The sequence below is a fragment of the Rhea pennata genome, chromosome 20 (genome assembly GCF_028389875.1).
Source record: "Rhea pennata isolate bPtePen1 chromosome 20, bPtePen1.pri, whole genome shotgun sequence".
NCBI classification, from domain to species: domain Eukaryota; kingdom Metazoa; phylum Chordata; class Aves; order Rheiformes; family Rheidae; genus Rhea; species Rhea pennata.
This window is the reverse complement of record NC_084682.1, coordinates 5,447,061-5,467,077: the sequence shown is the minus strand read 5'-3', so window position 1 is coordinate 5,467,077 and position 20,017 is coordinate 5,447,061. Positions and strand designations below refer to the sequence as shown.

The following is a 20,017-nucleotide window of genomic DNA, read 5'->3' as shown; positions in this document are numbered from 1 at the left end:
GGAACCAGCTACAGCCCTCACGGCAATGCCCGACCCCAGCCCAGAGCAGTGGGGGAGCGACGGGATTTGCAGCGAGGGGCTGCAGGGCTCCACGGGGCTGCGTGCAGCCAAGGGGACAGGGCTGGACGTGCACCTGGTTCTTGAGCTGGGCGATCTCCCTCTTGCTGGGCGCGTTGTTCTTCAGGTGGTCGAGCATGATCTGAGCATCGGCCAGCAGCGCCTTGGTCCTCTTCAGGTCCCTGCGCAGGCGCTTCTCCGTCTCAAAGTCCCGCTGGTTGACCTGGGGCGAGGGAGGCCGTGCCAGGGACCCCACGTAATCCTGCTCTTGTGGGGCACCCACGGAGCGGGGCGCCAGCAGCGGGGATGCAGGCGTGCGGCCCCTACCTGGTCGCTGACGGCGGATAACTTGCTCTCCAGCTCCCGCTTCTCCCTCAGCACCTTCTGCTTGTCTTCGTACTCCTCCTCCAGCTGCACCTCCATCTGCTTCAGCTGGGGGCAAACGCAGTGCGTCCCGGTGAGGGTCCGGCCGGGGCCGCAGCACCCAACGCCGGCATCCGGGGCACAGGGGCGCCCGAGGATCACGGCCCCCTCGGGCAGCCGGGGAAGGGCTGAGACCCCGGTCACCTCGTGGGCCCTGCTTATCTGTGACCCAGGTTTGGGGCGCTGGACGAGCTCACCAGTTGGGTGCAAAAATGCCCAGTTGGGCAACGACAAGGTGCAAAGCCCAGCTGGCTGCCAGCTCCAGCGGAAGAGGGACTGGTCGGACCTGCCCGGCCAGCTGGAGCCAGGCAGTGTCCGCGCGGGACGCCGGGCTGGCGCGTGACGGCGCCCGGCTGGCGTCCCCCAGCCGCACGGGGCGGCCGCTGGGACCCCCGTGCCACCGGGGCCCGCGCACCCGCCCAGCTGGGCGGAGGGGGCCGCGGCAGAGCCCTACCTTCTTCTGGCACGACTGCCGTATCTCCTCCACCTCCTCGTCGCGGCTCTCCACCTCCTTGGCGTGGGTCTGCCGCAGCCGCTCCATCTCCATCTCCAGCCGCAGCTTGGCCTGCGAGGGGAGGCTGGTGACAGCACCCCGGAGCCGGGGAGCCCGCGGGCCCCCAGCGTCAGCCCCCCGGCGCCTACTTACCCGCAAAGCCCCCCGCTCCGAGGCCGGCCTGGCCGCCCTCTCCAAAGCCACCTCCCGCGCCATGGCGGCAGTGCCAGCACGGGAGCCCCGTCCGCGCAGTGCCAGGCCAAAAGCCGGGCTGGCAGCGACCACCTCTGCTTCCCGGGCAAGCCCAGCCCCGGTAATAACAGCCCTGCGCGAAACCACCCCGCCCCGAAACCCGGGCGGGCCGGAGCCGCCAGTACCTGCTCCAGCATCTGGATGGTGCCGGCTTGCTCGTCCAGCTCCTCCTCCTGGTCCTTGACCTTCGCCTCCAGGTCCCGCAGCTGCTTCTTCACCTTGGCGAGGGAGGCCTCGTCCTTGGACTCCTGCGACGAGATGTCCTGCAGCTCGGCCTCCAGCGCCTCCACCTTCTGCGTCAGGCCGGCGATGTCCGCGTCCCTGTCCTGCGGGAGAGCGCGGCCGCCGCTGAGCCGGGGGGCTCCTGCCCGGGGCCACACCGGCGGCGCCCGGGGCCGCGCCACGGCCGCTCACCTCCAGCAGCTGCTTGAGGCCGAAGGCTTCGGCCACCAGCACGTCCTTCTCGCGGCTCAGCTTCTCCCGCTGCAGCCTCTCCCGCTGCGTTTCCTCGTGGGCCTGCGAGAGCTCGCTGTCGAACCTGCGCGGGGAGAGAACGCCAGGCTGGCCCCGAGCCGCCCGCGCTGCCGCCGCACCGGAGGACGTGGCAGGACGCGGAGGGGACGTGATGCACCGGGGGTGGGGGGGGGTCTCTGCAGCGGAGCGCGGCTCCGGCGGTGGCGCCGCTCGGCTCCCCCGGCCACGGCGAGCCGCCGCCGTCCGACACGGGATGCGCGCGCGGATGCGAGCCGCCGGGGCGGGAGCGCTCAGCGCATCCCCCGGGGCCAGGGAGCAGCTGGGACGGCCTCTGCCAGTGCCCCCAGGATAGGATCAGACGGTTTTGCTCTGAAATCGTTGCCTTTAGGCTTAGAAAATTACCCTCTGCTTGAGTTTGTGACCTGCGTTAAACACCCCGGCAGCTAATCCCCATTTCTCCTTGCGCTGGGTAATAAACAGCTGCATTAGCACAGACTCCAATCCGCGGAAATTGAAATTAATTAGATTGGATTCTCTCGCTGTATTTGTGTGCGCGATCATTACCATAATGAGATGAAAGTGTCCCCGCTGCTTAATAACGTTAGCAAACTTTGGGGCTGCGAGAGGCGCCGGCGAGAGAGCGAGCGCCGAGCGGAGGCGCGGGGCCGGCAGCCTCCGCCGCCGCGCAGGACCCCGCGCCGGGGCTCGCCGCCCCCGGGGGCAGGTCCCCAGCCCTGCGGTCCCGGCCACGGCTTGCACCGAGCCCGCGCGACCCAGGCCGGGGGAAGCCGCCCGGCCAGGCCCCCACCTCCGCTGCTTCTTCTCCAGGTCGTGGTTGCGTCCCTGCTGGCCCTCGAGGTGCAGCTTGGTGTCCTGCAGCTCCGACGCCAGGCGCTGGCACTTCTTCTTCAGCTGCTGCAGGGCCCGCTGGCCCTCGTCGCTGTCGGCCTGCAGGTCGGCCAGCTGCGGGCAGGGCGGTGAGGGCTCCGCGGCACGGCCGGGTGCCGGCACGGGCCCCCCCGCCCCGGGGTGCCGCGTCCTGCCCCGGGTCCGCGCCGCGCTCACCCTCCTCTCCAGCTGCCTCTTGCCCTGCTGCTCCAGCTCCAGCTTGTCCTCCAGCTCCTGCTGCAGCCGCTTCTTGGTGAAGTCGATCTCCCGCACGGCCCGCTCGTATTTCAGCCGCCACTCGCCGCCTGCGCCGGAGCCGCGGGGTCGGGGCTCAGGAGGGCGACGGGCAGCACGGGGTGCCCGGGGCCGCGCCGCCGCCGCCACCACCGCCGCCGCCACCGCCGCGCGGTACCTGAATCGTCATCGTCGAGCTCTCCGTTGAGCTCGGCCGCCCGGATAAGCCGGGCCTCCATCACCTCCATCTCCATGGACTCCATCTGCTTCTTCAGAGCGTCATACTTGGCCTGGGAGTGGGAGAGGTCCCCGTGAGCCCCCCGCCGCGGCGACGGCGGCAGCGGGCGGCCCGGGCAGGACGCCTCTACCTGCAGGTCCTTCATCTCCTTCTCGGCGCGGAGCCTCTCGGCCGTCTCGGCGTCCAGCAGCTGCGAGGCCGACTCGCCGGTGTTTCGCTCGTCCGTCAGCTCCGACGTCAGCTCCGTGATCTGGGGGGAGCCGGGAACGTGGGGCCGGGGTCGCCGCGCCGGCGAGGGGCTCAGGGTGGCGGGGGGGTGGGCGCAGCCGGCACCTACCCTGCTCTCCAGGCGGTCGCTGTGCAGCCGGAGCTCGTTGCGCTCCTTCTCCACCTTCTCGAGTTTGCCCTTGAGCTGCTGGATCTCTTCCTGCAACAGAGCGTGCGGTGAGGGAGGGAGGGGGCCGGCCGCAGCCGGGAAGACGGCAGCGGGCACGAGTTTGGCAGGTCTCCGCGCCCCCCCGGCTCCCTCCGGCGCCGCTGGGGCAGGCTGGGGGCTCCCCGGGGACGGGAGGTGCTGGCGGCAGCGGCTCCCCCGCTGCCAAGCGCTCGGCTGGGACTTTCCCCGGCCGGCTCAGCGCGCCGGCTCCAACCCCATAAATGGTGTCAAAACGCCGGGCGGCCCCGCGCCTCCCCAGCGCAGGGGGGTCCCCGCTGGCGCCACGAGAGCCGAAACCAGCACGGGGCCGCCGTGCCCGGCCACCAGCTTCAAGCACCTCCCTCCCCTGCCCGGGGCGGCGCGGGTTCGAGGGGGGCTGGCACGGCGGGAGGACCCCGCGCCTCCCGCTCCCGCCGGCTCCGGGAGCGGGGTGAAAGCCGAGCCGCGCTCCCCGCTCCGCAGGTGTCCGGTTGCCAGCAGCCCCCCGTGCCACGCCACCGCGGATGCCTTTCGGCGCGCGGTTTCGTTTCCATCCTCCACGCCTTGTAACCAGGCTCACGTGGCAGCAGGCTCCCGGGATGCTAATGACATGCTGATTAGCAAATTAGGGAGCAATTGGAGCTGCGCGCGGGGTGCCGCGTCCCGCCCCGCCACCCCCGCCGCTGCCGCCGAGATACCCACGTCTTTGCCGCGGATCTGGTCTTCGGTCAGCTGCACCTCGATGAGGGGCCGCACGGTGGTGAACAGCTTCCACCAGGGCCAGCCCTTCACCCCCTTGTTCTTCTTGATGTTCTTCTGCACGCAGCGGATGGCCAGGTCCTGGATCTGCGCGGGGCACGGTGGTCAGCACGGCCACCCCACGGGCACGCCGCCTGGCCCGGGGGTGCTCAGCCCCCCGGCACGCCCCCCTTCCTTAGCGCTTCCAATAATTGCACCCGTTTTATTTGCTGCTTGATTATCTCCTGCGCCCCGGCCCCGCGTAGCTATAAAAGCTAATCTTGCTGCAACGCAAGGCGCCGCGGAGATGCCTAGTTTATGCACTCTTTAATAATAAAAGTAGGAGCTGACAGAGCTACTTAATCTTAATGTGACACCGCAGCCTGGCGCCGAGGTGCCCCGCGCGGTGCGGCGAGCGCCACGAGCCTGGGGTCAGCGCGGCCGGTCGCTCCCCCCCCCGGTGCCCCCTGCGGCCGGGGCCGGCCCCCACCTCGGCCCGAGCAGGGCCCCCGCGTCCCCCGAGGCTGCCGGGCCGTCCCGGCGCGGCGGAGGGCGGGAGGGGGAGGCGCTGGCCCCGGCGGCGGCAGAAAGGCTGCGCTGCCCATTTTAGGCGAAATTGTGCAGCCGCGCGGGGAGGGGAGAGGCGCTACGAACCTTCCTCTTCTTGAAGAGCTGCCGCGCCAGGAAACCCCTGCACGCCGCCTGGAACAGCGTGATGTTCTTGCTTGTCTGCTCGTCCCGCTGCTCCTCCAACCTGGCCAGGCACCCTGCCCGGAAAAACACCTGCGGGAGGACAGCGGGGTGAGACGAAGGCAGCCCCGCGCTCATCCTCGGCGCCGCCGCTCGGCCCCGGGTACCGCCGAGCCCCCGCGACGCCCGTGCAAGGGGCAGGACGTGCTCCACGCAGAGCGGCGGCACGGCGGGAGCATCCCGCGGCCACGTAAACGGCTGCTGCCCGTGGCCCAAAAAGCCGGGCTGCAGACGGCCCCCGCAGCAGCCCCGGCACCGGCAAATGCGTCCCCGCGTCCCCTTCCTCCCCAGGGCGGCCCCGTCCTCACCCTTGCCCAGTCCCGACGGCACCGTCCGGCCACGTGCTGCTCCGGGAGGGGGGGCTGGGGCTGCCCGGCTCCGAGCGGGGCCGAGCGCCCGGCTTTTATTCCCCGGGGCACGAGGAATGCCGTAGGCGGGAGCCAACACAGCTGCCCTTGTCCCAGCGCGGTGCGGCACTGCCCGGCGCCTGGCATCGGGCAGGGCACGTGCCCGGCAGGGCGGGCGCGGGGAGCTCCTTACCCGGCTCAAGCCCATGTGGTAGCTGCTCTTCTCCAAGTCCAGCGACTCCAGGAGCTCTTCCACCGCCTGCGGGGAGGGAGAGGCATCAGCGAGCGGCGCCGGGGCGGCCCCGAGCCCCGAGCCCCGAGCCGAGTCCCTGCAGGCGCAGGGCACCGGGGGCCCAGCCGCGCCCCGGCGAGGCCGCCCGTACCCGCTTCTCGTCCACCACGATGTAGTTGCGGCCGTGTTTCTTTGTCAGGTGAGGGGCCAGGACGTCGAAGCGCCGCCTGAACTCCGCAAACACCATGTGGTCGGGGTAACCTGGGGGCGCGAGGGAGAGCCGGGGTGCGGGGGCAGCCGGGGAGGCGGGGGCCGGCCCCGCAGCGAGCGTCCCGGCGGAGCCGCGGCTGCACGGAAACCCGGGAGGTTTCCCCGGGGGCTTCTGCGTTCAGCATCCTTGGCCGCATCTGGGGAGAAACCAGGCAGCTTCCCGCCCGGAGGGAGCACAGGGCCGCGCGTGCCGCCAACAGACCCCGCTACGGATCCGATCTGAACTCCAGTTAGGTTTTGCTCCGGAGCAGCGGCATTGCTCCTCCGCGTCTTAATTACTCCCGGGTATTGACGGGGACACCGACCCCGCTGCAGCTGGGCGGCAGCAGCAGCGATCGACCCAGGAGGCGCGTGCGCGGCATCGATCTCCCTTTGGAGCAGCAACGGCCCCGTTCCAAGGCAATAAACCTCAGCTCGGCGGCAAGGCGCTCGTATCGATAAGTGCTTTGCTCGGCACGACCCCGACTCCCCCCACGTCGCCGCGGGGCCGGGGCCGGCTGCCAGCGGGGAGAGCGCCCAGGGGCAGGGTGGCACCAGCGGAGGTACCAATTAAGGCCACGTGCGGAGGCTGCGATCCGGTAACGGCCCTGCGGCCGGGGGGGGGAAAGCAGGGGCAGCTGGGCTGGCCGGCGCACGGCCAGCGCTCGCGGCACCGGGGCTCGCGGCAGCGGCGGTGCCGGGGGGCTCCGGGGGCCCCGCGCTCACCTTGGCGGTACATGCGCAGGGCGTCGAGCAGGCGGGAGCCGCGGAGCTGGGCGCGCAGCAGCGGCACGTCGAGCTGCATGAGGCCGGCCTCGCAGTGCTCCGCCGGCAGGTCCAGCTCGCCGCCGCTGACCCGCCGGGACGGCATGCCCCGGGGGTCCCCGCCGGCCCCCTCCGCCTTGGGCAGGAAGCAGTGCACGAAGTGCACCTTGGACTTCTTGATGCTGTCGATGAGGGCGTCCTACGGGGCCGGGAGAGACGGCGCGGGGGGCAGTGGTGACGCCGGGGCAGGACGCCCGCTGCATGCACCGCTGTCCCCGCCAGACCCCCGGCCACGTCCCCTCTCCCTTTCCAGGGCTCACGAAGCGAGCGTGGCCCCAAAGCAAGCTGCGAAAGCTGCCCCCCCCCCCAAGCCAGCATCTAGGTAAGGGCCGGGTGCTGACCGTCCCCGTCCCCGGCACGCGTCCTTCCCCGTCGGGAAGCAAGGCACGGTGGCCTCGCTCACCACTTGCAGCTTGATCTGGATGCACAGCGACTTCTTCTTCACGGCGGCCACGCCGGTGGTGAAGGTCTTGCGCATGCTGGTGGCCCGGCGCAGGGCCAGCTGCGAGCCCCCCTCCAGCCCCGCCACGGAGCCCGACAGCACCAGGGCCGAGCCGGCGCGGCCCGCGAACAGGCTGCTGACAATCTTCCTGCGGGAGGCGGAGGGGACGTCACCCCCGACCCACCAAAAAGAAAAAAACCCAAAACAAGCCCGCGGCCACCCGCCTGGCCCCTCACTCACTTCTGCGACTCCTGCAGCAGGACGGAGGCGTTCTGCGAGGCCGGGTTGTGCTTGACGTGGTTGAGCCAGCCCGTGGCGTCGTACTCCACCCAGTTGGTCCCCGAGCTGTGGCCCAGGAAGAAGTGCCGGGGCTTGTCGCTGGGGAGCAGCGGGTCGTGCCCTGCGGGGAGACACGGCACCGCTGGGCACGGCCCGCGCCCGGCGCGTCCCGCGGCGCCGGGACCACCCCATCCCCGCCGCCCCCGACCTGTCTTGCCGCCCTCCTGGGGGCCGTAGTAGGAGAAGAGCCGCTCCAGCAAGGTGTCCTCGGTGCCGCCGGGCTGCAGCGCCTCCTCCTCCAGCAGCCACAGCAGCCCGCGGGCCTCGTCCGTGCGGGCCAGCGACCGGACCTGCGGGCGGACGACGCCTCGATCACACCAGCCGGCCCCACCGGGTCCCCAGCCGCGGGGACGGGGGGCGACGGGGGACCTGGGCCGCCTGGGGAGCACGCAAACCCGGCTGCTGGGAGCAGCAAGGCAAAGCAGCATCGTGCAAGCTGGCCCCTGCTTATTAGACACCTTATCGAGACGCGAGGCAGCGACACGTTCGCTGGCATGCAAAACGCTGCGCTCGGGCACCGACGGGCTGAAATCCACGGGACCGGCACGCCCCGGGAACCGGGAGAGCCGAGCACAGCAGCTCCCGGGGCCGCCGCGGCCCACGTGCTCGCCGCAGCGCTCCCCGTGCTTTGCCAGGCGTTTAGGGAAGCACCTTTCCTCCCCATAATTACTGCTAAGAGGACAGAAAAGCAGCCCGGATGATGCTATTGCAATGCCTAATGTTCAACAAACCGCAGTAATGGATCGCGGAGAGAGCCGAGCTCGGTAACAGGCAGCTCCATTACAATGATAAGTGGCAAGAGCCGCTTGCAGCCCTGCTGTTCCCTGTCCTTTATCACCTGGGAGCTAATCGGGGAGGTAATTACTGCTCCAGGAGCAGGGGATGCTGCCGGGAGGCTCCAGAGACGCGGGTTGGGGTGAAATGCCTCACCCTCCCTGACGTGGAGCCAGAGGCCTCTCCTCGTTAGCACCAGGTAACGAGACGGAAGGACGTTGTGCAAGCATGCAAAGTGACGCAAAGCGGGGGCCTGCGTGCACCGCCCGCCGCCGCGGAGGCCGGAGCGGCCGCGTGCAGCCCGGAGCGCCGGGGCCGCGGGGCAGGGCCGTTCGGAAGGACGTGTGCTTACCAGTGCCTGGTGGGAGGGCTGGTCTACAGTGGCTACAGAGCCCAGGGTAGTGGGCTCTGTGTCAGCCAGTGCAAGCTCTATGTTTTCCTAGAGAGGACGGACAGAGGAGCGATTAGTGCCTGTGTGACTACAGATTATCGTTAGGGACCCCAGCGGGCCGGTCAGTACGTTAGTCTCAATTGGATCTAGGCAGCACGGCGGCAGGGGTTTCCCAGCCGCGGCACGAGGCGTCCGGCCACCGCGCCGCTCGCCCTGCCCCGCTGCTCCGTGCCGGCTCCCGGGACCGGCGGAGGGGTTCCCCGCAGGAACCGAGCTCCCTGAGCACGGCACTGGGGTGGCCTCAGAGCAGCGAGTGCGCGGGCAGCGGCGATACCCTCCCCGCCACGGTCCCCAGCTCGCCCCGTGGGCCGCCGGCGCGTTTGCAAGCGGAGCCGCCGCCAGGACCGGCACCGCGGGCAAAGGCACCGCGGGCGGGGGGAAACCCCGGGGAAACCCCTGCTGCAGGGAGCTGATTAGGTTGGACCCGGTCCAGATGCGACCACCAGTTTAGAAATCAGCTGGGTTTGGGGGGGGGGTAGCAGCAGAGCAGAGAGGGAGGGAGGGAGGAAGGGAAAGAGGAGGAGGCAGGCTCCCCCCGCCGCGCCGCGGGCTCGCCGGGCCTCCCCGCTACCTCCTTGTAGCGCTCGAGCTCCTGGGCGAAGGTGCGCTGGTGGAAGAGCAGCTGCAGGCGCTCCTGGGCGTAGTTGTGGCACAGCTCCTCGAAGGTGGCCCCGCGGCTCTGCCCCGCCAGCGCCGGGTTCTGGGCGCCGGGGGTGTCCACCACCGTCACCGAGCACAGCGAGTGCTGGCTCGACTTGAGGGCCCTGCGCGGCACGAGGGCAGAGCGGGGCTGGGTGGGCACCGCGGCCCCGCCGGCCGCCCCGGCCCCGCCACCCCCCAACCTCCTACCTGTTGAGCAGCGAGATGAGCAGGGTGAAGAGCTCCGAGTACAAGCCCGCGGCCATGCCCTCCAGGCACTCCAGCGCCGAAAGCTTGGGACCTGGGCGAGGGGACCGGGGTGAGCCCCCACCCCGAGGGCCGGGGTCCCCCCCCCCCCGAGCGCCACGGCGGCCGAAGCTCGCCCACCGACCCCTCCGGCGGTGCCCCCGCCGCCGCGCCGCACCTGTGCCGTCGCCCAGGCCCGCGTCCTCGGGGCCCTGGCGGAAGGAGGTGGACCTCTGCAGGCTGCCCTTGGGCTGGTGCTTGAAGACGGAGGAGGAGAGCTCCTCCAGGCTGCAGCCCAGCAGGTAGGCGGCTTTCTGAGCCCACTCGTGCCGCGCAAACTGCTTCCTCCCGGCTAAAGGGCGGAGAGAGAGAGTCAGTGCCGGCCAGGGCGGGTTATCCCACGGGGAAACGAGATCTCTCCTACCAGACCTGGGATGCTCCCAGGTCCTCCAGACACAGTTGGGGACAGGGTGGCATTTCAAGCCGCCCCTGCGGCAAGGACACTGGGCACAGCTGGGGCAGCAGGAGCCCAGGGCTTTGCAGGGCCAGCGCTGGGGCGCTGGGAAGTGCACGCCGGCGTTCGGGAGGCCGATGGCTTTGCACCTCTGCCAGGCTAACATCAGATGCACTGTGTGCTAGCGATAAGGAGCCACCTCTCCACCGCCGCGTGCGGCCGGTGGGGATGAACGGGGCCCGGATCGGGGCCAGGGCATGTCCCCCCGCAACAGTGCCAGGCACAGAGACAGCCCGGCACGGGGACGACGAGCAGCGCTGCCCGCAGGACAGCGCACGGCGGCCGGGCACACGCACCCGGTGCTGGGGAGAGGGCAGGGAGCCGCGAGCAGGTTAACGGGGATGCTCGGGGACACGGCAGCGGGGAGGCTGGCGGGACGGGGAAGCTAGAGACACGCACGGAGAACGAGACTTTACCTTCGTCGGCATCTGCATTGCAAAGGGGCAGCATGCACCATGCAAACAGAGACAGGGGTTAGAAACAACAGCACGCGACAGCGCGACACGTGGCACAGGGACGCCCTCCGGCCGAGACACCGCCGCGCCACGCACGCGCCGAGCCCGGCTGCCTTCCCCCAGCAGGGCCCGGAGCTGGGGGCATCGCTGCACCGAGATGCTGGTACCCAGCCCAGAGCCGGCGGGGGTGCCAGCCTGGGACGCTCCCACCTCCACACCCTGCCAGCACCCAGCTGCACCGTGGGCACCGGCACGCCAGCGGGGAGCCCCGGGGAGCCCGGCACAGGTAGCAAGCGGCCAGGGAAAGAGCCTGGAGCGGCTGGGCTGACCCAGGGCATCCCCAGCTGCCACGGAGATGCAGGGATGGCACCAGGCACCCCGCAGGGCTGGGATGCTCCCCCCCCCCCCCCCGCCCGAGCAGGACCCGGGCTGCAGCGCCGCCCGCGCATCCCTGCAGCTCTCGCTGCGGCAGGGCCCTGCTGCCCTCTAGTGCCTCGAAACGCCCCGTGGGAGAGCGCTGCACCCCGCAGCACCCCACGGCACGGCGACCCGCTCTGAAACGCAGCGCTGCGGGGGTCTCCCCCCGCCTGGCTTCACCTCCTCCACCAAGCCTGCAAAAATCACAGGCCGCTTGGTGCAGCCAGGACCTCGAGGTCCCCGTTTCGGGCGCACCATCTCCAGGCTCTCCGGTGTGCCCAGCACATGCAGCAAGCCAGGTGCTTCCCCCAACTCGGAGAAAAGACGAAGCCCCCACGAAAGCCCCGCAAAGCTGAGCCTGCCAGCCCTCGTCCTGGAGAGGCGAGCAGGAGCCCGCCGGGGCAGTCCCGCAGCCCGCGCGGGGCTCCTCGGCTCCCTGTGCCCGCGGGAGCCCCCGTCCCAGCCCTGCCCCGCGCAGCTCGAGGTGCCGAGAGGACAGACGGCCCCGACGGACAGCAGGGAGGTCTGGGGCAGCCCTGCAGAGGGGCCGGTCCCCGTGCACGAGCAGCAGCGCCCCGAGCCCCCGTTTTGGCCCCGCCACCGAACCCGGAGCGGAGCCGCATGCACCCTGATTACCGGCTCCGTCCGCCAGCGGCTCTGCAGGGAGGCAACGGCAGGGGAGAGCTGTTACACCCCGCAGACGAGGCTGCTTCGCCCACGCACACCCGCCGCGCGCCCACGGCCCCGCAGGGCCCAGCGTCTGCCCCGGAGCGGCCGGGGGTCTGGCCCCAGTGCTGCACGGGGTGACGGCGCTTCCTGCCAGCTGGCACAGCCACCCCAATCAAGGGGCAAAGCTGGGAGGCACTGAGCACCCCGAGGGCTGCTCCTCCGGTTAACACAAGCCCACCACCCCCGATGGCGCCTGGCCATCGCTGGGGGGTGTTCACGGGGAAAGCCTCCCCCCGGGAGCAGAGGTGCCGCTGGTCTCTGGGGCCCTGAGCAGCCTGGAGAGCCGAGCCTTGGCTTGTTAATGCATCCCAGCTCTGAACTCTTCCTTACCTTTGGTGGCTCCGGCAGCCCCGAGGTGGTAAATAGCCCCCAGGACAAGCCAGAAGGCCTTCTGCTCGTCGCCAGAGATGCCCATCACCTTCATGGCGGCCTGGAGCTTGTTGAATTGCTGTGTCGCTTTCTGCTTTTCCTCTGGCTGCAGAGAGCAACGGGGTGCAATTGGCACAGAGGCCACGGCTCCCGGTGGACCAGGAGCTCCATGAGGCTCCCGGAGGACCAGGGGGCCCCTGAGCCTCCACACCCTGCAGGGGAAGGGCGGCCGAACGGGCTGGGGACAAGCCAGCGCCTCCGCAGAGGTCCCCTTGCCCAGGGGGACAGGGTCACCCCGCTGGAAAGGGCTCTCTCGGCTCCTTTCCCACCCCAGCAGCGGCAGCTAGACCCAGGGCACGTCCCAAAGCCCCGGTCCCCCCGACACCATACTCCCGCTGCCCAGCCAGGGCAGCAGGACCCCCAGCTCGGCCCCCCCAGAGGCCCCACGGGGCAGGACCAAGTGACCTTGGAAAGCGGCACGATGCCGAAGACGTTGTTATCCGCCAGGTGGTTGAAGTGAAGCTCAGTCCTGTAGGGATGAAGACCGAGATTTGCCCCTGTGCCGTCGGCAGAGCCGCCCACCGGCACTGGCACCCCAAGGCCCCCCGGCGGGGGCTGCCCGGGCCCCCGAGCCCTCGCCACGCTCACCGCAGGGCATTATCAGAGCAGGCCAGCAGGTAGTAGAAGACGTTGAAGGTGGCTTCGTTGGCCGGGCGCCGGGCGACGCGGAGTTTCTCGAGCAGCAGCGTCTGCGAGAGGTTGGGACATTCGGGAAGCGGCACCGGGCTCCCAGCGGGACCCCTGCCGGCCGCCCTCCCGGTGCCCGCACAGCGCGAGGGTCTCCCCACCGCGCCGCAGGGAGCTGGGATAACCCCGAGGGCGCCCGCGCACGCCGTGCGCGTCCGAGCTCCCCGCGGCTGTTTGCACGGATTAGCAGGTGCCTGTTACTACGGAGCACAAAGCGGCTCTGCTGAATTTTAAGGACCCCGTTGTTATCACGCCGGGGAGGCGCCTGGCAGAAAAACACTCCGTTATCAGGGCTAACTCAGCGAGGGAAGGGAGTCGATCTAATCTGCGGCTCCGCTCTCCAACCGGCCGCGCGCTTGAAGGCGCAGACAGAGATGAGAGTGCGACGCGTCTGCTGAGCACCCCAAACGCAGCCGGGGGCGTTTGCAGCAGAGCCCCTGCGAGCTCACGGGTCAGCGTGTGGCCGGGCTGCAAGGACACCGGGAGGGCAGGCGAGCGGCCGCAGCGGGGAGCCCTCGGCTCCGGCGGAGCCCTCCCGAGCGGGGCTGCGTCCCGCGTCCTGCGCCGAGCCGCCCGGCAGCTGCCCAGGCCCTCACCTGCACCGAGGCAGACGCCACCTGCCCGGCCTGGTCGAAGTCCAGGGAGATGATCTGGGAGAAGCGCGTGGCGTTGCCGTTCATGCTGGTGCTGCTATTGCCAAAAGCCTCCAGGACGGTGTAGAGCGCCTGCCACTTCTCCGCTGCGGAAGAGAAGCGGGGCGGTGGGGTGCGCGCAGCGGGCAGCGTGCGGGGCCGTGCAGGGGGCAGCCGGAGCCGAGCGAGGGAAAACCGTGCCGCCGTGATGCCTCGGCTCTGGGCAAGCTGCGCGTGAGCCGTGGGGAGCTCCGCACCGGGGAGCAGCCGGCGGTGCTGCCACGGAGGGAGCAAGTGAAAAGGCACCTTGTGCCACGCGCGTCATCCGGCTGAGAGGCGGCGGGGAGGTGCGACTGCGAGCGAGGGGCGCGCAGGGCCGGCGGCGGCCCGCCGGCAGGGTCAGGCCTCCCGAGCGGCCGGCGGCGCTGCAGACTCACCCGAGAAGACCTTGCCCGTGCTGCCGGCGATGGTGGCCAGGTACTGCACGAGGTGCTGGCAGTTGGTGGTCTTGCCGCTGCCGCTGCTCCCCAGCAGCACCACGGCCTGGTCCTGGCGGCTCATGAGCATGCTGCGGTAGGCGGCCTGCGCCACGGCGTAGATGTGCGGCGACACGTCCTCCCGGCGGCACCCTTTGAACATGTGCATGACCTGGCGGGAGCAGCGGGGCCGCCGTGAGCCGGCGCCGCCCCGGGGCGCGCGCGCGCCCGCTCCCCGTCCCCTCCGAGCGCCGCGCCGCCGCGCGGGGCGCCCCGCAGCCCCGCTCAGCCCCCGGCGCCGGCGTCACCTTCTCGGAGTACATGGACGGGGAGCTCAGCGGGTTCACGACGACCATGGTGGGCCCCGCGTAGGTGTGCACGAGGTTGCCGCCGTAGCGCTGCCGCAGCGTGTGCAGCACGCTGGACTCGTTGAGGTAGACGAGGCTGGCGAGGTCCTCGGCGCGGTCGCAGGATGGGGGGTTGGCCTGGCGGTGAGGCGGCGGTGGGGGGGGGGGTGTCAGCCGGGGGACACCGGCCCCCGCCGCCCCCCCCGGCACCTCCCCGCCCCGCTGCCCTACCTTCTCCACGTCGTCCTCGTCCACCTCCAGGACGGCCCCGTCGTGGTCCAGCTTCACCTTCACCTTGCCCTCGGGCAGCAGGCTGGCCTCGTCCGTGCGGAGCTGGCTCGCTGCGGGGGCGGCACGGTGCTCGCCGGGGCCGTGCCGCGCGGCGCCCGGCTCGCTCGCGGCCTCCCCGGGGCCCCCGCGGCCGGCCCCTGCCACTCACCCAAGGAGAAGCCGTCCTTGTGCACCAGCCACACCTTGTCGGTCTCGTACCAGGCCTCCTCGGCCGCGATCTGCTCCTCCGTCTTGGCCTGCGGGCACAGAGGGCGGCGGGCCGTTGGCGCGGGGCGTCCCGGTGAGCCCAGCCGCCCCCATCGCGCCCCCGGGGGCGGGAGCGTCGCGGCCGCCCCGTGCGCGAGTCCCGAGCCCTCCCGGCGCGCGTGCGGGGCCGGAGCCACCGCTGGGTCCCTGCCACGGCTCCGGGCAGCCCCGGGGGCCGCAGCGATCCGGGAGCGCGTTTGCCGCAGGCACCGGCATCGGGCAAGCCGGGAGCGACCGAAACCACGGCGCAGAGAGAGAGCAGGCGCCGGTGCCGGCCACGAGCACGGCGGGAGCGGGCAGCCCGCGGCGCGGGAGGGCAGGGGAGAGCCAGCGCCGGAGCCAAACCTGAGCTGCAGCGGGGATCGGGCGCAGCGGGGCTGCCGGGGCATCGTCCGCCTGAGCCTGACCCTAGCGAGGCCGAGAGGTGGGGAGGGAAGGCGAGAAGCGTTATCTCCCCCCTGCGGAGAGCAAGCAAAGCGGCAGCGGGGAGCGCGGGGAAGCGAGGGGGCGAAACGCGGCCGCGCCGCCGCCCAGCTCGCAGCTGCCTCGCCGCGTGCCGCCGGCGTCCCCGGCCAGCGCGGCCGCGGAGGCGCGTGGAGCAGCCGGCGCCGTGCCCAGGCGCCGTCCAGCGCGGAGCCGGGGACGCGCGGACCGGGCGGCGACTCGCAGCGGCGGCACCGGCAGCTGCCCGGGGCACCCGCACGTGTGCCAGCGCCAGCGCGTGCCGGGGCCTCCGGAGGCGCGGGGAAAGCCTTACGCTCCAGCACGAGGCGCGTGCGCAGACGCCGGCCCAGCGGCGGACGGCGGACGGCGCGAGCTCGGCGGCAGGGAGCTCCTGGGCACGGGGGTACGGTACCTGGCCGGGTGCCGACGCCGAGGCCGCCGGGTCCAGCTGATGGCAGTGAGGCAGGGAGGAGAGAAAGGAGAAGAGAGGGGTGAGAGGCAGGGCGCAGCGCCGGCACTGCCCCGCGGCCGAAACCCCCGCGGCGTCGCCCGCGCCGAGGGCTCCGCCGGCACTGCGGAAAGCTCCCCTGCCGCTGCCGGCGCCTGGCACCGGACGCCGACCCTTCCCTGCTCCCGAAACCCTCGACAGAGCTGGCCAGAGCGCGGCTCCGAGCCCCGGGGCTGCCGCGGCCGCCCGCAGCCTGCCGGGGACCCGCCTGTCCCCTCCGGCAGCGGCTCCGGCGGGGGTGCCGGTGCGCCGGGACACGCGCGAAGCCGCACGCCAGCGCCCCCCGAATTACAGAAGCTGTGAAGATCCTCTCCAGCCTGCGCTGCGCCTCCTCCGACGGGCTCAGCCGGCAACCGGCGCTGGCTGCAGCCTGGAGGCAAAGCAGCGTTGGCGGCGGCGCTGGCACCCGCAGCTCCGCAGCCCGCTCGGGCGCAGCCGCCGGGGCCGAGGGCTCGCACGGGCGCAGCCGCCGCGGCCGCTCCGAGACGGCCGGCAAAGAGCCCGGGCGCCTCCCGCCGGCGCCGGGCGCCGGGGCCCCGCTGGCACACACCTGCTGGGGCGCTCCCGGCGCCGCCTTCGCCGGGGTCGCTCGCTTCTCGGCGGGTTGCTGCTGCTTCTTCTCCGCGGGCGCGGGGTTTGGGAGACAAGGCGCAGCGTGACGGGGCGGCTCCGGAGGAGGGACCCCCACGGCCGCCGCCGCCGCCCCGGCACCGACACGCCGCGCGCCCCACGAACACTGCAAACCGTGCCGGGCGCGCGCGGGTCTCCCCGGCGCTGGCAGCGCGCTCGCGCCGCGCTCCGATGGGGGGAGGCTTCGGGGAACCGCGTGCGGGGTGGGGGGTGCCGGAGCCCCCCCGGCCCGTGCCGGCGCCACGCACACACTCAGCGGTACCTTGTGCCTCTCCAGGGCGGTGGGTTTCGGAGCGGGCGGCTTTGCCGGCTCCGCTCTGCCCGCGGACGGCTGCACCGCGGGCTCCGGCGCGGCTCTGGCGCCCGGCGGCGCTTTGCCCGCGGCAGGCGGGGAGCCCGGCTTCTCGGCCCCTTTGCCCCCGGCCGGCTCGGGGGACTTCTCCTCCCTCCTGTCGCCCGGCCGGCGCCGCGGCCGGTGCTCTTTGGTTTTGCCCTTTGCCATGAGGGTTTTGAGCCCCGCCGAGATCTCGTCCTTGGGCTCCGGCTTGCCGGGGGCCGCCGGGGCCGCGACGCCGGGCGGGACCTTCTCCTCCTTTTTGGGGGGCGCCGCCGGCTCGGGAGACTTGGCGTCTCTCGCCGGCTCCTTGGCACCGCCGGCGTCCTCCCCCGGCAGGACTCTGCGGACCACCTTGCGGACCACCCGGACCACCCGGCGGCGGGACAGGCCCTGGCCGTCCTCCGCCGGCGCCTCGGCGCCCGCCGCGGGGCTCTCCGGGCCGTTCAGGGCCTGGGCCCGCGCCGGGGCTGGCGCCGGGCTCTCGCCGTTCAGCACCGGCTCCGGGCTCTTCCCTCTCCCCGGAGGCGGCTCCGGGCTCTTCGGCGCCTCGGGGCTTCGGGGCGCTTGCGCCGCCTCTTTCGCCGCGGTTGGACTCCCTGACTGCAGCCACAAACACAGCGGCCGGCGCGTCAGAGGCGGGTGCGACGGCTCGGGGACAGCCCCGTCCCTCCCCGCCGCTGCAAACGCCGCTGCGGGACTCGGCCGCGCCGGCGCCGGGGCGAGGGGATGTTCCCGGCGCCGCACCGGCGGCGAGCGAAGGCGGCCGCGTTCCCTGCAGCGGGAGCGCGGCTCCCAGCGCCGGGCGCTGCCGGGGAGCGGGGCGAAGGCCCCGGCCCCGGGGAACAGCGCGACGCCGCTCTCTACCGAAAGCCCCGCCGGCGAGCGGCTGGCAAAACTCGGCGCACGCAGCCCGCCGGCGGCGCCGGCAGCTTTTCCGCGAACCCCGCGGCCCTCTGCAAAGCCGCCGGCTCGCCCGGGCGTCAGCTCCCGGCCCGTCTGCCCCGTCGGCAGCGCGGCGGCTTTCGCGCGCACGAGCCTCGGCGGCCCCGCGGCGCGCTGCCCCGGCGGAGCGGGCAGCCCCTTCCCCGGCCCGCGCCCACCCTCCTCCCCGGCACGGCGACACTTACAGCCCCATCCTCCTTCCCGGGTCTTTTCACGGCTAAGGATTTGTCCTCGTCCTTAACCTGAGGGGTCAGACAAGCGAGAGGGGGGCGTTTCAGCCCACGCCGGGGGCCCCTACGCGGCTCGGCGCTGCGGCCGAGCCCTACGAGCAGCCGCTGGAGAACCCCCGGGCGGCTGCCGCGGCCGGTTCCTTAGCCCAGAGACAGCGCTAGCAGGCAAGGTACGGCGGAGGAAAGGCGCCGAGGCCGTGGGCCTCGGCGCGCCGGGACGGGGGGCGGCCGCGCCGGGGGCCTCCGCGCGAGCCTCGCGGCCCGAGCTGGCAGCTGCCGCGGGCGGGAGGGGCCGCGGTCGCAGCTGGTGACCGCGCTGGTAAATAAAGCTCAGCGCCCAAGTTAGCTCCGACAGGCGGGCTAAGCGCGGCAGCGAGCCGACGCGGGCCGCGCGGGCAGGGAAAGCGATCCGGCGGGCAGCGAGCGGCGCCCGCCCCTCCCGGCGGGCCGAGACTTCCCTTCTGCTCCCAGAAGGCAAACCGCGATGAAAACGCCATGGCGACGTCTCCTGGAGCCGGGGCCGGGGCCGCCCTGCCTGGGGAGAAAGGCAGAGGTGAGCGGCGCTGCAGCCCGGCCGAGCACCGGCCGCCGCGACGCCCCGTCCCCCGCCGCCGCGGCGCGGACGCGCCGGGCACGGAGGGCTCCTCAGAGCCGCAGACGCCCCCCGGGCGCCGGCGTTGCAAGAAGTGGGCGCCGGGGGGGGGGGGGACGAAGCGGGTGGAAGAGACGCCCTGGGCGCCGGGCCGAGACCCGACGAAGCTCGCCGCACTGCGCTGCGCTGCGCTGCCGATCCCCACCCCCGCCGCCGTCGCCGTCCCGCTGCCCCCACCGCCGGGCTATTCCGAGCGGCTGACGGGGCGCCGGGGCCGGCGGCCAGAGGAGCTGCCCATGGCCCGGCACGGCACGGCACGGCTCGGCCCGGCTCGGCTCGGCGTGGCCCAGCTCAGCTCGGCCCAGCTCAGCTCGGCCCGGCCCGCGGGACACGCCGGCGCCCCGGCCCCCGCCGGCCCCCCGGCTCCCCGCAGCACCGCGGCGGGCCGGCCCGCGGGGAGCCGCCGGCGGCGTGTGCCGGGGGGGGGGGGTTGTGGGGGGGCCTTTCCCACCTTACCGCGGCGCGGGGCAGCCGGGGCCCCGCGCGGAGCCGCCGCGGGCCCGGGTCTCCGCCGGCGAGAGCGCGGGGCGTAATGCGATCGGCAGAGCGCGCGGGGACAGCTGCGCCGATACGGCCGCCCTAAAAATAGCGGAGGAATGCGAGCGCCGGCCCCGCGCCCCCCCGCCGCTGCCGGAGGAAGTGATGTGGGGCGGCAGCGGCGGCCGGGGGCCGCGCCGGCGGCAGCTCGTGCGCGGCGGCGGGGGGGGGGGGTGTCACTTTTCGGCGGGGCACAGGGCGACGCCGGCGGGCGACCGAGCGCGGGGCGGCTCGGGCGCGGACGGGACGGCTTCCCGCCCGGCCGTGCGGCGTCGCCGAAAAGCCCGGGAAAGCCGGGCGGGCTCCGGCACGGGTCCTCGGCGCGGGCGGCACGGCGCCGGAGGGGGTTAAAAGCCTTGCGGTGCCGCGCACGGCCCGGCGGCCTCCTTCCCCGGCTCCAACCGGGGAGGGGCTTCGAGAGCTGCAGCCTCAAATACGCCTATAATTTCCTGTTTCGAAAAGGATCGTTGAAACCCGGGCCAGAAGCATTCCAGGGAGCCGAGCCGGGCCTGGGGCAGAGCGCGGCCCCCCCGCAGCGCCGCGCCGCCGGCAAGGCCTGGGAAAGCGGCCGGAGATAGCGGGAACAGACGGACGCGTCCCGGCGCTCCCCCGGGCCGGAGATAAGCCGGCGCTTCCCCTCCTGCCTCCCACGCCGCCCCCACCACGCCGGCGACGCCGAACCGCCGGCTTTCCTTCACCGGCGGCTTCCTCCGGTCGCCAAAACAGCCTTTTGCAACAGGCCGCGAGGAGGGGAGAAGGGAGGAAGGCCCCGGCCCGGGGGGCAGCCCGGCTCCACGCTGCCCGGCACGCTTAGCCGGGTCGGGACACTCGGCACCCGGCTCCCGCTGCCCCCGTCGCGGCCGAGGCCCTGCGCGCCCAGGAGACCCCGCGGGCGCCCGGCCCGAGGTGGGCTGCGCCGGCGCCGCGGCCTGCACCGCCTCCCGGGAGGAGCTGCCGGAAAGCAACCGCCGCACGGCTCCGGCTCCGGCTCCGGCTCCGGCGCAGACT

The 20,017-nt window shown here is 72.8% G+C and overlaps 1 protein-coding gene across 9 annotated transcripts in view; it reads right to left on the bottom strand.

The window, feature by feature from the left end:
* Positions 1-20,017, bottom strand: part of MYO18A (myosin XVIIIA) — a 30,999-nt gene that overhangs the window by 8,836 nt on the left and 2,146 nt on the right. For 2 of the 9 annotated variants that reach the window (XM_062592584.1, XM_062592590.1), the window contains exons 2-33: positions 15,586-15,621; positions 15,075-15,137; positions 14,632-14,719; positions 14,424-14,533; positions 14,154-14,330; positions 13,807-14,017; positions 13,334-13,476; positions 12,639-12,739; positions 12,456-12,519; positions 11,952-12,096; positions 9,685-9,858; positions 9,471-9,561; positions 9,193-9,385; positions 8,523-8,609; positions 7,545-7,686; positions 7,298-7,457; positions 7,019-7,205; positions 6,517-6,754; positions 5,693-5,802; positions 5,503-5,568; positions 4,867-4,995; positions 4,177-4,320; positions 3,397-3,486; positions 3,190-3,309; positions 3,000-3,111; positions 2,765-2,892; positions 2,508-2,662; positions 1,640-1,763; positions 1,351-1,551; positions 935-1,045; positions 385-489; positions 134-280 (exon numbers count right to left, since the gene is read on the bottom strand). In XM_062592584.1, coding sequence (XP_062448568.1) covers positions 134-280; positions 385-489; positions 935-1,045; positions 1,351-1,551; positions 1,640-1,763; positions 2,508-2,662; positions 2,765-2,892; positions 3,000-3,111; positions 3,190-3,309; positions 3,397-3,486; positions 4,177-4,320; positions 4,867-4,995; positions 5,503-5,568; positions 5,693-5,802; positions 6,517-6,754; positions 7,019-7,205; positions 7,298-7,457; positions 7,545-7,686; positions 8,523-8,609; positions 9,193-9,385; positions 9,471-9,561; positions 9,685-9,858; positions 11,952-12,096; positions 12,456-12,519; positions 12,639-12,739; positions 13,334-13,476; positions 13,807-14,017; positions 14,154-14,330; positions 14,424-14,533; positions 14,632-14,719; positions 15,075-15,137; positions 15,586-15,621 — 4,152 coding nt within the window. Of the gene's footprint in view, positions 1-133; positions 281-384; positions 490-934; positions 1,046-1,350; positions 1,552-1,639; positions 1,764-2,507; positions 2,663-2,764; positions 2,893-2,999; positions 3,112-3,189; positions 3,310-3,396; positions 3,487-4,176; positions 4,321-4,866; positions 4,996-5,502; positions 5,569-5,692; positions 5,803-6,516; positions 6,755-7,018; positions 7,206-7,297; positions 7,458-7,544; positions 7,687-8,522; positions 8,610-9,192; positions 9,386-9,470; positions 9,562-9,684; positions 9,859-11,951; positions 12,097-12,455; positions 12,520-12,638; positions 12,740-13,333; positions 13,477-13,806; positions 14,018-14,153; positions 14,331-14,423; positions 14,534-14,631; positions 14,720-15,074; positions 15,138-15,486; positions 15,566-15,585; positions 15,622-15,973; positions 16,052-16,231; positions 16,301-16,573; positions 17,249-17,775; positions 17,835-18,280; positions 18,356-18,923; positions 18,963-20,017 lie in introns of those variants that run through there. The other 7 variants (XM_062592588.1, XM_062592592.1, XM_062592589.1 and 4 more) reach the window with 7 other exon arrangements.